Below are 13,723 nucleotides of genomic sequence, written 5' to 3'. Positions count from 1 at the left end.
ATGAACTCCTTTAGCTTTTTCTTATCTGTGAAGCTCTTTATCTGACCTTCAATTCTAAATGATAGCTTTGCTGGGTAAAGTAATCTTGGTTGTAGGATCTTGGTATTCATCACTTTGAATATTTCTTACCACTCCCTTCTGGCCTGCATAGTTTCTGTTGAGAAATCAGCTGACAGTTGTATGGGTACTCCCTTGTAGGTAACTAACTGTTTTTCTCTTGCTGCTTTTAACATTCTCTCTTTGTCTTTTGCTCTTGGCATTTTAATTATGATGTGTCTTGGTGTGGTCCTCTTTGGATTCCTTTTGTTTGGGGTTCTCTGCGCTTCCTGGATTTGTAAGTCTATTTCTTTCACCAGGTGGGGGAAGTTTTCTGTCATTGTTTCTTCAAATACGTTTTCAATATCTTGCTCTCTCTCTTCTTCTGGCACCCCTATAATTCGGATGTTGGTTCACTTGAAGTTGTCCCAGAGGCTCCTTAAACTATCTTCATATTTTTGGATTCTTTTTTCTTTTTTTTTCCGGTTGGGTGATTTTTGCTTCTTCATATTTCAAATTTTTGGCTTGATTCTTGGGATCCTCTAGTCTGCTGTTGGATCTCAGTATAATATTCTTTATTTCAGTCAGTGTATGCTTAATTTCTAGTTGGTCCTTTTTCATATCCTCGAGGGTCTCACTAGATTTATGGAGGGTCTCACTAAATTTATCAGCTGTTTCTAGAAGATTCTTGAGTAACCTTATAACCGTGGTTTTGAACTCTATATCCAGTAGTTTGCTTTCCTCTATTTCTTTCATTTCTGACTTGTTTTTTTGTCTCCTCATTTTGGCTGCTTCCCTGTGTTGATAGAGTGGCTTTCTGTGCTAGGTGTCCTATAGGGCCCAGTGGCTCAGCGTCCCCAATTACCTGAGGTGGAAATTCTTGGTGCACCCCCTTGTGGGCTGTGTGCACAGTCTTGTTGTAGTTAAGCCTTGATTTTAGTTGGTATCATTGGGAGGAATTGACCTCCAGTCCAATTGGCTGTGAGAATCAGCTGTGTCTACAGTGGGAGAACTTCTGTGATGGAGACACCCTTCTGGGGCAAGACTTGCTTCAGTGAGGCTTTGGTGCTCACTGAGTCTGCCCCCTGAGTGTGTCCCTTATGGATCTGAGGAGTTGTAATCTGGATGGTCCCACTCTGACCACTGGGTAAACTGGCTCTTGGATCTCTAAGAAAGTGCTAATTTAGCCTCTGCCTGAGGCTACCCAGCAGGAGCTATGGAGAGACCTTCAGATTCCTCTTCTTTGTTTGGGGTTTGGATGTGCCCAGAGGAGGCCCAGCTGTGAAGCAATGCAAGCTGCTGTGGGGCCTTGGGCCTTCTTTTGGATGTTCTGGGTCTCTCTGACCCATCTGCAGTTTATTAGGTAATTTTAGATTGCAAAGGGCCAGGTCATTCATATGCAAAAGCCTCTGGGCACAGCTTGGATGGGGCGGGGTCTCGGGGAATCAACAGGGCGGAGCAAACAGCTATGGCTTATCCTCAATCCTGCCCTAAGAGGGCCCAGGTCTCAGTGTCCAGAGGTAATCGCTGTCAGCATCTCTGAGAGAAAGCCGCCCTTGAGTTCCGCCCAATGCCAGACAGTCCAGTTTCTCCCCGTATGAGTCTGGGTCCCCAGAGACTCGCCCGGAACTGGAGTTCAGAGCCATCCGGAGCTTGAGACTCCCTCCTGATTGAAAAAGACAACCGCGTCCTAAGTTGCAAGCCCTTTCTGCGCACCTCCATACCACTGCGCTTTACTTCCGAACCTCCTCTGAGTCTCAGTGTGCTGTTCTCTTTCCTTCTAGTTGTAGAATTTCCACTCAGCCAGCCTTCCTGTGGTTCTGGATGATGTCTTTTAGTTGTATTTTTGAAGCGATTGTGCGAGGCAGCAATTTCCAGTGTTTACCTATTCCACCATCTTGGTTTCCCTCCTATAACATTATCTTCCACATTTAAAATATAAAATAATTGAGATGTATAATGATAAACAGTGCAAACCATCGGCAATCAGTGCTGCTTAGGAGCTTTTAACATGTTCTCAGAATCCTATAAGCTACTAAACCCCAGTCTCTTCTGCTAACACAGCAAAGAAAATACAACTTCTTCGAACTCCTTATCTCAGAGCCCTTCCATTCTCAATCATGGTGCTCAATTTTGTTAGCAGCTGAGAAATCCAGAATATAATGTATAATAAAATTAATAGATGCAGACCATTTTCCCCTAAGACAATACCACATAAAGTACACTTGTGTCTTTAAAAAGATGACTAATGCAAAAATGTTAATCACATGTAGGTACAGAAGGGGAAACACACAGATTTGTCCAAGGGTCTGTCTTATTACTGAGTCTCTATCATGAATATTTAGTCTCTGATTCTTTGTCATTCATCATAAACTTCTGCACAGGGATATGTGCCCTACAGTGCCAGTTCCTAATTCCCTTTTCTAGTTACACAGTGAAGATGGAAGAACAAAGGTGATGCTATAGCAGTAGCAGACAAAGAATTGTCTAGGGACCCCTAATGAGCCAATTTGTCAACCAAATATTAAATATTACAAACTGTAAGCATTCCTATTACAACAAATTTCTTTTAGTGTGAAGTTGACAACTCTTTGATCTGGAATAGTTACTTTGCTTTGAACAAACTCACAAGTGAAGAAATTAATCCATAAATCCCACCAATAAAAAATAGGTTAAGTAGGAGAACTAACACAATTATTTAGGCAATTCTTTTTTTAAAAAGATCTCTGTGTACTAATACCAATCTTTGCCCTAACTACAATGAGATGCTATGAGGAGGCTGGTTGGTCTCCTGACAGTCTTGATCAGTACTGACATCTGTGGTCCTTAAGGTAGTATTTGTTAGGTAGGGATAGACTATTGAGGGTGATGGGGCACACCACCTCGACTAACTGCAAAAATACTTGTGGATTGCTTGGCCTATTGATGTATTAGGTCATAACTGATGAGGGATGGCAGATTGAGCTTCCAGATACTTCTCGTGCATTTTCCTGTCCCTGTGCCAGTTGTGGGTTTCCATTAGAAGAGCGAGGAAACTGTAACTCAGCCCACAATTAGAAGAGCTGTAGGTCAATGTTTTAGTTGACATTTTCCTACACTGTACCCCTGAAAGGAATTTCATCATTAGTAACAACAGGAGAAGATTCTCTTCTTCCATCTGTTTAGGGCATCTTTGATTTCCTTGTTTCTCAGGCTGTAGATCAATGGATTTAGCATAGGGATTACAACAGTGTATAATACTGATGCCAACTTACTTTGGCTCAGAGAATCGCCAGAATTAGGATACAGATAAACAAAGGTACTAGAACCAAAGAAGAGGGTCACTGCGGTCAGGTGAGAAGCACAGGTGTTGAAGGCTTTGGACTTGCCTTCAGCTGAAGTGATCTTCAGAATGGTGGCAACAATATGACCATAGGATATCATAATAATGAGGGCAGAGGAAAGCGCAAAGATTACTGTCAGCACAGACAGCATGACTTGAACATAAAAGGTGTCAGAACAGGATAGGATTAGCAGCTGGGGTAAGTCACAAAAAAAATGGTTGATGATGTTTGGCCCACAGAAATGCAGCTGAAGTAAGGCACACAGTTGGATAAATGAGCCAAAGAATCCAGTTACACTAGATGCTGCCACCATCTGCACACAGAGGGTGGGGGACATGATGGCTGTGTAAAGCAGAGGATTACAAATGGCAGCATATCTGTCATAAGCCATGGCTGTCAGGAGACAGCATTCAGTCAGACCCAGGCCAGAGAAGAAGAAGTATTGCATGGTGCACCCCGTAAAGGAGATGAATTTGTGCTTCTTGAAGAAGTCTGAGAGCATCCTGGGGGCAGTAGTGGAAACATAGCAGATGTCCAACAAGGACAAGTAACTGAGGAAAAAGTACATAGGTGTGTGCAGATTGGAGTCAGTCCTGATGAGAGTGATGAGGCCCATATTCCAGGCCACTGTCATCAGGTAGATCCCTAGGAATATTGAAAAGAGGACAATGGTGAGCTTTGGAAATTCAGAGAATCCCAAGAGAATGAACTTTATAATCATTGTACTGTTCCTTCTCCCAGTCATTGCACTGATGATCCTAGAATCTGTAGGCAGAGAAGAGAATAAACCTCTCAGTCAGTTGTTATATCAATTTCTATTAAAATAAACTACCTTCTACCCACACTGAACATAGAGTCAAGAGAAATAGTGAGCCATTTAGATGACACAACCCTGGGTAAATTTGCCTCTGAATAGCTCTAATGGTTTTATGAGTCAATTTTCCCACATATAAAAGAGGATAAATATACTCTTCATTATTAACCCATCAGGCTCTTTAAACACAGAAGAAAGTATATTGACATTTAAAAAACCATTTAAACAGGTGCTTTGGAAATTTTAGGATATTAGTAATGGGGTTATAACTCCTGTGGAAAGCTTCGTGACTAAGAGCATGGCCTTAGATGTCATATGGCTGGTTTTGGATTGTGGCTCTGCTATCTGTGAGCTTTTTTACTCTGAACAGATTGTCTATGATCTTTCTGCCTGTTACTTTATCTGTAAAATAGGGATGACAATAACAATAGGACCTATCTCAGAGGGCTCTTTGAGGTTAAATTAGTTCCATTATATACAGTCCCTGCTGCATATAGTATTATATGAAGTGATGTCAGTAAGGAGTAGCTTTCTTTTTAAATATATTTTTTATTGTTGATAATATCACAGATATCTCCCATTCCCCTATTTTCCCCCCTCTTGGAAATAGCTTTCTAATACAATTTTGAAGCTCTCCTTTGGTTTATGAAAAACTTAAAGTTCAAATGTTAAAGGGTTGGTCTTAGAGATAACATTATCAGACAATTGTTGATTTATTGTTACAAATCATTAACAAATTTATAACTAAGAAACATTATAATTGAAAACCAATTATATATTTATAAACTATTAAAAAGTTAAATAATAAATTATAACAGAAATTATAAAACATTTGTAACTTAAATATATTGAGACATACTATTTACCAGATCTTGTAGATTCTTAATTGAAATATAATTGACATGTACACATTATATAAGTTTAAAAAGTACAATGTATTGATTTGATACATTTATATATTACAGTATGATTACCATCATAGCTTTAGCTAACACCTCTATCATATCACATAATTATTAGTTCTTTTTTTGGTGAGAACACTTAACAAATCTTGTAGATTTAACTAAAAGTGTATGTAGAGAGATACAGTTGTCTTAAGTGCATATAAAAGATTAAAGAAAACAAATGATTTAATCATATTTCTTAGAGAGGAAAGAACAAAATATATTAAAATTAAGTATAATTTCAAAATAATACAAGAAAATCAAAGTTGATTTTTGATAGATCTGATGACACCAAGACAAAACAAAAAATTTTAAAACAATGAAAATGGGAATATAGTGCTAGATCCTGGAGATATTATAAAGGTAATAAGAGAATACTCTACGCAATATTATATCAATAAATTTTAAAACTTAAATGAAATATAAAAAACATAACTTTCCAAAACTAGAATAGAAAATTTGAATATTCTATAACACTAAAAATATTTGAATCAGTGGTAATAGTCTTCCCTTGAAGAAAACTTGAGGCCAAAATGGTTTTTATCAACAAGTTGTACTAAGGTCAATGTGGGGGATGGGGGGGAGATATATGTCCTACTATGTCTAATACTTTAAACAATAAATAAAAACCCAAGTTGTACTAAGAATTAAAAGAAAATAATAATTCTAATCATGGAAAACATTTTCTGTATGTGCCACACTTCTTCATCTGTAAGGGAAGAATGTTCATCACTTCATAGGGTTTTTGTGAAGACCTATTTTAGGATGGTATGTAAAGTATATAATAGATTTCTGGTCACAGTAAGCTATCAAAAATGAGAATTACTATATTAATAATGAATAATAATGATTATATCATATAGGTATTTTACTAAATAAAAATCTTTTACAGGGGGAAAAATAGATCATTTGATGGTTAAAATGTAGAGCTCTTTGGCCCAATTGGTGAGCTATCAGCAAATCTCCATGCCCTCCAATCCTCACTCCACCTACTTACTAATGCCTGAAATTCCATGTTAGATGGTTTTCTTTTGGTTCAAATACCTGGGTTTTTGTTAAAATTCAAAGAATCCCATTGGATAGAGGATATGGAGCATGGCCTCTGTGAGAAAATGAAAAGTTAAAATGGTCATTGAATCTGAATACATGAGCTTTCTGGTTTGAGGGCACAGAAGAATGGGATTGCAAGAGTGAAAGAGAACCCAAATATGAAGAAAGAAAGCTATTTCTATTTTACTCACCCAGGTATTCTTGTAGATATTTCAAGAGGTGTCTTGTACAAATCTGGGAGGTGCTGCCCCCACAGCTGGTTCTGCTGGACCTGAATGTTGACTGCACTCTAGGTATCTAAATGTGCATAGAGTGCTTCCAGGAATTAGAGGCTATAGACATCATATGAGCATTCAGGATGAAGACATTTACCTTCCCTAGGCTCTGGGCTTTTTGGCCATGGTTCCTGCTAGCCATTGCTGCCAGAGAGGTACTTCCAAATAAGGATTCTCTTAAATGTCTCCTTGGGGTCCAGAGTGGAAAGAGAAGAGACAATTAACAGAAAGCACCATTTTCAGTTAATTACTCTCTAGAGTGATGAATGAAGAAAATGAGAAATGCTCCCAGCTGATTCCATTTCTCCACACTTTCATGTACCCTCATGACCTAATTTAAGCAAGTTCCAATTTTTCTTTCTAGACTTTCAGTATTATGACGTTGGGAGGAACTCTCAACACAGGGTGATCATATCATTCATTATCCAAACTCAACAACTTTGGTCATGAAAAGGAGAGTTATTAATGACCATGTCAGGACAATAAGCAGAATTGTCCCAAGCAAACCAGGTTGTATGGTCACCCAAAATTTAAGGTCTTTATCAGAATAATCATTCATTACGGTTTTGGTGATTATGTGCTCAGGCTCTGGACAGACCTACCTGAGTTGAATTCTAACTTAATTAGTTATGATTTCTGTGACCTTGACTTTTTACTTAATCTCACTGTGCCTTGGTTATGTAGTAAAATGAAGGCAATAATAGCACAACTACCTAAAAGGGTTGTGGTGAACTTAGATAAAATAATATCTGCCCAGTGCATGGAAGCACTTAAAAATGTTATAAATTTGTTATTAATAATATTATCATTGTAATTTCTCCATTTTGCTGTTCATACTAGAGGCCCAGTGCACAAAATTCATGCTCTCAGGGTATCCCTCAGCCCCGCCTGCACCCCCTCACTTAGGCCTGCTCCCCACAGGATCCCGGCTTCTGGTTGAACAGCACTCCCCCTGTGGGAGCACACTGACCACCAGGGGACAACTTCCACATTGAGCGTCTGCCCCCTGGTGGTCAGTGTGCATCATAGCAAGTGGTCGTTCCGCCATTTGGTTGATTTGCATATTACCCTTTTATTATATAGTACTAGAGGCCCAGTGCACAAAAATTTTTGCACTGGCAGGGTGAGGGGTATCCCTCAGCCCCACTTGTGCCCTCTCACAGTCTGGGACCCCTCGGGAGATAACAACCTGCTGGTTTAGGCCCACTCCCAGGTGGCAGAGGGCAGGCCCAATCCTTAGGTTGGGCTCAGAGCAGAGCCGATTGGGGAGTTGGGGCACCGCCCCCTGTCATGCACAGAGCAGGGCAGATCAGGAGGTTGCGATGCCACCCTCAGTCACGCTCAGGGTAGGGCCAATTGGGGGGTTGGGGTGCCGCCCCCTGTCACACTCAAGGCAGGGTCGATGGGGAGGTTGCGGCTCCACCCCCTGTCACGCACAGAGCATGGCGGATCAGGGGGTTGTGGTGACACCCCTGTCACATACAGAGCCGGCCAATCAGGGGGTTGGGGCTCCATACCCTGTCACACACAGAGCAGGCCCATCATGGGGTTGGGGAGCTCCCCCCTGTCACGCACAGAGCAGGGCCGATGGGGAGGTTGGGGAGCTCCCCCCTATCAGGCATAGAGCAGGGCCGATCAGGGGTTTGGGGCGCCTTCCCCCTTTAAGAACAGAGCAGGGCGGATAGGGAGGTTGTGGCCCCGCCCCCTGTCACACACAGAGCCTCAGGGTGATCAGGGGGTTTGGGCTCTGCCTCCTGTCACACTGCTCCAGGGGCCAGGAGGCCTCATGGCTCTGCTGACCCCAGTGCTGGGAGGCCTCGCGGCTCCCCTTGACACAGGGGCAGTGAGGCCTCGCTGCTCTGCTGATCCCAGTGCTAGGATGCCTCATGGCTCTGCTGATTCCAGTGCTGGGAGGCCTTGCAGCTCCACTGATCCCGGTGCCAGGAGGCCTCACAGCTCCACTGATCCCAGATTCGGGAGGCCTCGTGGTTCAGCTGATCCCGGTGCTGGGAGGCCTCGCGGCTCCACTTGACACAGGGGCAGTGATGCCTCACTGCTCAGCTGATCCCAGTGCTAAGAGGCCTCGCTGCTCTGCTGATCCCAGTGCTGGGAGGCCTCATGGCTCCGCTGATCCCGGTGCTGGGAGGCCTCGAGGCTCCGCTGATCCCGGTGCTGGGAGGCATATTACCCTTTTACTATATAGGATAGAGGCCTGGTGCATGGGTGAGGGCCGGCTGGTTTGCCCTGAAGGGTGTCCTGGATCAGAGTGGGGGTCCCGCTTGGGTGCCTGGCCAGCGTGGGTGAGGGGGTGATGGCTGTTTGCAGCTGGTCACACCCCCTTCAGGGCGGGGGTCCCTACTGGAGTGCCTGGTCAGTCTGGGCGAGGGGCTGAGGGCCGTTTCCAGGCTGGTGGGTGACTGAAGCTCCTCCCAACCTCTCCTTGTTTCTTTTTTTTTATTCTGGGATTTATTTACCTTCTATGGCTGTCACTGGAGCTGAGAGCCAGCTTTAGCTCAGACCTCGGCTGCTGAAAGCAGGTTTCTGGCTTTGTTTACCTTCTGTATTTGAAACTTTGTTGCGACTCCAGCTCTGAGATCCCAGCTGACTGAAAGCAGGTTTCTGGGGTTTTGTTTAGCTTCTATATTTGTAACAATGTTCCTTAGAGAGCAGCTAAGAGCTGGGCTGCGGCAGGCGGGAAACATTGGCTTCTTCCGTCACTGGAGCAAGCAAGCCTCCTGTTCGCATCAGTTGCCTGGCTGCTGGCCGCCATCTTGGCTGGCAGTTAATTTGCATGTCGCCCTGATTAGCCAATGGGAAGGGTAGCGAACTTACGGCTAATTACCATGTTTCTCTTTTATTAGATAGGATTTTTACCAAACTGAGGTCATATTAGTATCTTCACCAATTCGGACTGAATCTTTGAGGGATTCCTACCACTCTCTTAATAATGTTATAGTTCTTCTTGGCTTGGAAACATGTGAACTAAATAAGTTATGTTTCCACACACCCAACATACAGTACTTACAGGTTAACAGCAATAAACATCTTTAGAAAGTGAAAGTGTCCCAAACACACTTTATGAGATCAATATTACCCTGATACCAAAGAAAGAAAGAAAACTAAAAGCAATAAAACTCAGGCTCAATATCCCTCATGAATATAGATGCAAAAAATCTCAGCAAAACATAAGCAAATAAAATTCAATAATGCATTAAAAGTATTATGCTCCATTATCAACTGGGATTTATCCCTGGGATGCAAAAAGGGTTCAACAGATTGGCATAAGTGGCTCAGTGGTTGAACATTGACCTATGAACCAGGAAGTCATGGTTTGATTCCCAGTCAAGTCACATGCCCAAGTTGTAGGCTCAATTCCCACTATGGGGTGTGCAAGAGGCAGCCAATCAATGATTCTCTCTCATCATTGATGTTTATATTTCTCTCTCCTTCTCCCTTCTTCTCTGAAATCAATAAAAATAATTTTAAATGGTTCAACATACACAAATCAATAAATGTGATAACTCATTGATAAATCACAGATAAAAATCACATGATCATCTCAATAGAGTAGAAAACCATTTGACAACACACAACATTCCTTCATGATAAAAACTCTCAATAACTTGTGTATAAAAGAAACATATCTCAACATAATAAAGGCAATATATGACAAACCCACTGCTGACATCATACTCAATGGGAAAAGACATAGAGTTTTTCCGCTAAAATCAGAAAAAAAGATAAGGATAGCCACTTCCACCACTCTTATTCAACATAGAACTAAAGCAGTTAGGCAATATAAAGAAGTAAGAGGCATCCAAATTGGGGGAAAAAGAAGTAAAACTATGTATTTGCATGTGGTAATTTTATATATATAAAAGATCCTAAACACTTCACCAAAGCTGTTAGAATTAGAAAGTAAATTCGGCAAAGTTGTAAAATATAAAATCAACATAGAGAAATTAGTTGCATTTCCAAACACTAACAACAAAACATCTGAAAAGAAATAAAGAAAACGATTGCATTCACAAGGTACCCACTGGTCTAAATGTTCTTCAGGGGAAAGTCAGAATAACTGTGCTTTATTTTTCCCTTTAAAATAATAATTTAATGGCATTTATCATCAGTAGCTCTAGCTAATTGCTGTCAACAGAAGCCCATGGAGACAGTTCCTGGAAGACAGCAGTTCTCAGCAACCTCACCCAATGCACAGCAGTCTCAGAATATTAATTTCTATTTAACATCAGCAGTTCCTATTCATTACCGCCCTGAGCTCATCTGAACTCATCAAGAGGTACATCTGTGAAATACTGTGAAAGTATCCCCCACTAATATCTAACAAAGTTCAAATCCCGTATGGCCCCTTGGGGACAGGCATCCCATATATTTTCACACATTTGAAAGAGCAATGCATCAAAGAACACACCTATACCTGGATGGGATGGTGAAAGAAATATTCTTTATTCATATTACAGTATTCTTGCCATGTGTTAAACCCACATGTTCTCTCCAAGAGGTTCAACAATTGCCTTCTCTCAATCCTGTACATGTGGAAATTCATGGAAGATTTAGCAAAGGCTTCAACTACTTTTTTACTTACAATCCTTAATTAAACAGAGTAATTCATGTGACTCGTTAAAATTGAAACTCCCAAAACATTGATTAAAAATCCAATGAATCTCCAAGTATTATATATAAATATAATAATATCTACTTTATATCAGTTTGTTCAAGTATGGACAATCTGCCAAACATTGTTACACATCTTGTTCCTCTTTTTAACCAGACCACTATGACCACGAGCTTTATTTCCTCCTCAGATAGCAATAACTGGCCAGAGATAAGAACCCTGCCTATACCACTATCTATTTCCTCTCATAACCATTGAGGTTTCCTGAAAAATATTAACATTAAAATAACTATAACCATTCTACTCCATCCATCATATCACTCCATACAACCACAAATCTCTAGGATATAAACCATTGAACACAATCTATAGAAAAGAATTATGGCAGTTTTCCTTCTTTGTTCTTAGTCTTTCCAATATTGAATATTCAGTAACTCTGTTGTTACAATGAGTTCCCACACAAGTCTCCTCACATCAAATTGAACAAATGGTTAAGGTATCAGAAATAACTTGGCAGTGTAATCCAATGCACAATAAAACCAAGGGTAAATTTCAAGACTTAATGGGGGAGAGAAAAAGAAGTTTGAGTCCCACAGTATCAGAAATTGCTATTGTCTGTGACATGAATTTTGAATATCCTCCCCCGTTAGAAATCAGCGCTGGACACTAGAAGCAAGAAATTATATCATTGGACTCAAGTAAATGAAACTGAAGGAACCACATACTTCATTGCATTCCTCTTTATGATTCAAATCACCTCCTCCTGCTTAGACTATAGCTGGTTGAGACTGAGATGTGATGAAAAAATATATTGGATTATTAGCACTAAAAGATGCCACGTTTTTCCAGGAGGCACAACTAGGCCAATTGTATAGATTTGTTTCTGTACGAAAACATTTCCCCTCTCTCTATCTATTTCCATTATGGTCAGAAACAGAATAAACATTGGACTATGCTGCATCAGAATATTTGGAAGACAAGGTTTCTACATCCCTGGGGGCCTCTGCTGGGTATCTCTCCTTTAAGCTCAGAGGCCTGAGATGGAACAGAGATCAATCTCAGAGTCAAAAAAAAAGCAACAAGAATCTAAACCTTGATATTTCACACATATTTGCAGGTAGATTAATAAATGGTGAAATAAATTTCCCCCATACTGCTCATGTAGGGAGAAATTAATGAATCCCCAGGACTTAACGATACTGGGTTTGTGTAGCCACCAGTCAGCTGTGGTTCCATTTGGTCATGTTATCTGTGCCTAATTAAGTCTTCTTTGTTTGAAGCTGGCATGAATTTTATTACACTCCATTAATGTGGATATTATTGTGGATTAAAGTGATTCCAATGAGATAAATCTGTAAAAAACCTCATTACTGTTTACCTCAGTAATACCCTCTCTTCTTTTGCAACCTCTTCAAGGAATTTTTTATTTCCTTGTTCCTTAGATGTAAATCAAGGGATTCAGTGTGGGAATCACCACACTGTAGAAGACCAACGCAAATCTGTTGAACCTGGAGGAAACACCAGAGCTGGAACTCAAGTAGACAAACATACCCGAGGTATAAAAAGCACAGGTGGTGAGAGCCTTGGACCTGTCTTTAGCTAAAGTGATCGTCATGATGGAGAAGACAATATAGACATAGGATGTAATGATAACTAGGGCATTTATTATTCCAAAGATCAGTGTCAATATAGCCATCATGAGTTGTACAAAGTAAGTGTCAGTGCAGGACAGGACTACCAGTTGAAATATGTCACCAAAGAAGTGGTGGATGACATTAGGCCCACAGAAGTGGAGCTGAAGTATGGCACACAATTGGGATATAGAAACAGAAAGTCCAGCCAAATAGGACCCAAGCACAACCCAAACGTAGAGGTTAGGCAACATGATTGATGAATAGAGAAGTGGGTTACAAATGGGAGCATATCCTTCATAAGCCATTGCTGTCATGAGAAAAGACTCACTCACTTCTATGGTTGAAAAGACAAAGTACTGAACAGCACAGCCCACAAAGATTATCGTTTGCTGCTCCTGGAAGAAGTTCGACAGCAACTTGGGTGCAGTGGAAGTCAGAAAGCAGATATCTATGAAGACAGATTATTAAGATAGAAATATATAGGCATTTGGAGGTGGGAGTTGATTCTTATTAGGATGATCAGGCTCAGGTTCCAAGTCAGAGTCATAATGTAGATCAACAGGAATACAGCATACAGCCCTGCTATGATTCTGGGAAAATCTGAGAATCCCAGGAGAATGCAATGGGTGATCTCTGTAATATTTCTTCCATAAATCATTGGCTTGTTGTTCCTAAAATCAGAAAGAGACAAGAGAATGCATCACTGACTCAGGTGAAATGATAGCATTACAGTTCTCACGTGTGACATTTTTTCCTCCATTGAGCACTGGAAACAAGGGAAATGTTTCACTGTCCTGGAGGGAAGATTCTTTATCTCCTGCTCACTCATGTTCTGGGATGGAGAACTACCCAACCCCTGGCTCATTCCAATTTCCAGCATCTCTCAGTGAAAGGTCTGGTAATTTACTTTCTTTATGTGAGTATATTGAAACTGTTCCTTTGATCAAAACAACCTAGGGGTTCTTACCTTTCCAAAGTGAGAGCTTGGATACTGAATGAGATACCTGTCAACCTGAT

The 13,723-nt window shown here is 40.9% G+C and overlaps 1 protein-coding gene and 1 pseudogene across 1 annotated transcript; both read right to left on the bottom strand.

Annotated features, from left to right (window-relative positions):
* Positions 1-3,159: 3,159 nt before the first annotated feature.
* LOC132242250 (olfactory receptor 5AN6-like) lies at positions 3,160-4,104 on the bottom strand. The gene has a single exon (XM_059711152.1). The coding sequence runs from the start codon at positions 4,102-4,104 to the stop codon at positions 3,160-3,162; it is 945 nt and encodes a 314-aa protein (XP_059567135.1).
* Positions 4,105-12,451: 8,347 nt separating this feature from the next.
* Positions 12,452-13,364, bottom strand: LOC132241916 (olfactory receptor 5AN1-like; annotated as a pseudogene).
* Between the last annotated feature and the right edge of the window lie 359 nt (positions 13,365-13,723).

This window comes from Myotis daubentonii, chromosome 9 (genome assembly GCF_963259705.1).
Source record: "Myotis daubentonii chromosome 9, mMyoDau2.1, whole genome shotgun sequence".
Taxonomy (NCBI): Eukaryota; Metazoa; Chordata; class Mammalia; order Chiroptera; family Vespertilionidae; genus Myotis; species Myotis daubentonii.
The sequence above is the reverse complement of the archived record's forward strand: the minus strand, read 5'-3'. Positions and strand labels throughout refer to the sequence as shown.

Excerpts from the sequence above, each read along its gene's own strand:
- LOC132242250 (XM_059711152.1), bottom strand. The coding sequence starts at position 4,104 with ATGACTGGGAGAAGGAACAGTACAATGATTATAAAGTTCATTCTCTTG.